Source organism: Aplysia californica, unplaced genomic scaffold (genome assembly GCF_000002075.1).
Source record: "Aplysia californica isolate F4 #8 unplaced genomic scaffold, AplCal3.0 scaffold00373, whole genome shotgun sequence".
In the NCBI taxonomy this organism is placed as follows: domain Eukaryota; kingdom Metazoa; phylum Mollusca; class Gastropoda; order Aplysiida; family Aplysiidae; genus Aplysia; species Aplysia californica.
The window spans coordinates 436,891-438,328 of record NW_004797643.1 but is presented as its reverse complement, the minus strand read 5'-3'; the positions used below and the strand labels follow the sequence as shown (position 1 = coordinate 438,328).

At 41.4% G+C, this 1,438-nt stretch overlaps 1 protein-coding gene across 1 annotated transcript in view; it reads right to left on the bottom strand.

Annotated features, from left to right (window-relative positions):
- LOC101856909 (proton-coupled amino acid transporter 1) overlaps nt 1-819 on the bottom strand; it is a gene marked incomplete in the record, with an annotated part of 25,360 nt that extends 24,541 nt beyond the window's left edge. The window contains 1 exon segment of the mRNA XM_005103478.3: nt 732-819. Coding sequence (XP_005103535.3) covers nt 732-818 — 87 coding nt within the window.
- Between the last annotated feature and the right edge of the window lie 619 nt (nt 820-1,438).

The window sequence follows — 1,438 nt, the reverse complement described above, 5'->3', positions numbered from 1 at the left end:
GGATAGAGTGAGAGAGAGAGGGATAGAGCGAGAGTGAGAGAGAGAGAGAGAGAAGGGGGAGAGAGTCGGTAGAAAACAGCACCTGTAGAGGAGAAATGGCCGCACTACTCACATTATCTTTTGAATCATCAAGTCGTGTCATTAAAAGAAGCGGGCCATTATTGTGCGGTCAATATCGCTTTTAAAAACTAGTCCGTTACTTGAAACTTGTTGTAAATAACATTTATGAAGAAAAGTTTTTTTTCAATCTAACCTCAATTGTTGGGTGGAAAAATTTGATTAAGTTAAGACTAATTGAAACAAACTGCTGTGCAAAGTATGGGTGACATCGATTCACCAGTTAAAGAGATATTTGTGGATAACTATAACTGTGCTCCCAAGCAAAACTTCGAGCAATGCAGCAAAGAAGAAACCCAAAGCCCCATACGCGATGAGCCCAAAGACTCTGTCACGGTCCTTCAATCCAACTATAAGCATAAACAGCTAACCAGCACTGAGTATCGCATCTTTGTCTTTTATGCCTGCAACTGATACAAAACTTCTTGACTTTGTATCACCTTCACTCCGTTCTGTATTTGAACACTTAATTGATGTATTCTCTTTATTTTGATAATGAAACTGTCGTATTCTAACAGAAAGTGATGATGATGATGACGATGATGATGATGATGATGATGATGATGATGATGATGATGATGATGATGATGATGATGATGATGATGATGATGTACCAACAGCCCTCCACTCCGAATTATAGAGGCCATGCCGAGCATGCTTGGTCCAGTGAACAGTTTGAACAGATGGACTAAAGTCTGCATGTTGCTGAAGAAATAAAACAAAGCATTTTCCACGATAATTTTGTGTTATTTGATTAATGAATTATAATGAGTATGTGCGTATTTTCTGTGTGTATGCGATTATGTATGTAATTGTGTGTGTTTGTATGTGTGTATGTGTGTGTGCGCGCGCGTGCGTGCGTGCGTGTGTGTGTGTGTGTATGTGTGTGTATGTGGTAAGTGTGTAAGTGTGTAAGTGTGTGTAAGTGTGTATGTGTGGGTGTCTACATGAGTATGTGCGTGTTTGTTTGTGTGTGTGTTTGTGTGTGTGTGTGTGTGTGTGTGTGTGTGTGTATGTGTGTGTATGTGTGTGCGTGTGTGTGGTGAGATGGAGAGAGAGAGAGAGAGAGAGAGAGAGAGAGAGAGAGAGGGGGGGTAGACAGAAACAAAAACAGAGAACGAGAGAAAGAGGGACGTGGGGATATTGGAACGGGGCATAATTCACGAATAATTCAAGCAAGAATAGGAAGAGAGGGGACAGGAGCCGACTCTGATCCGACGTTTTTTTATGTTAGGAAGAGAGGGGGATGACGTGGAGAAATAAAGACATAGATGATTGAGAGAGAGGGGGGGGGAGAGAGAGAGTGAGAAAAAGAGACAGA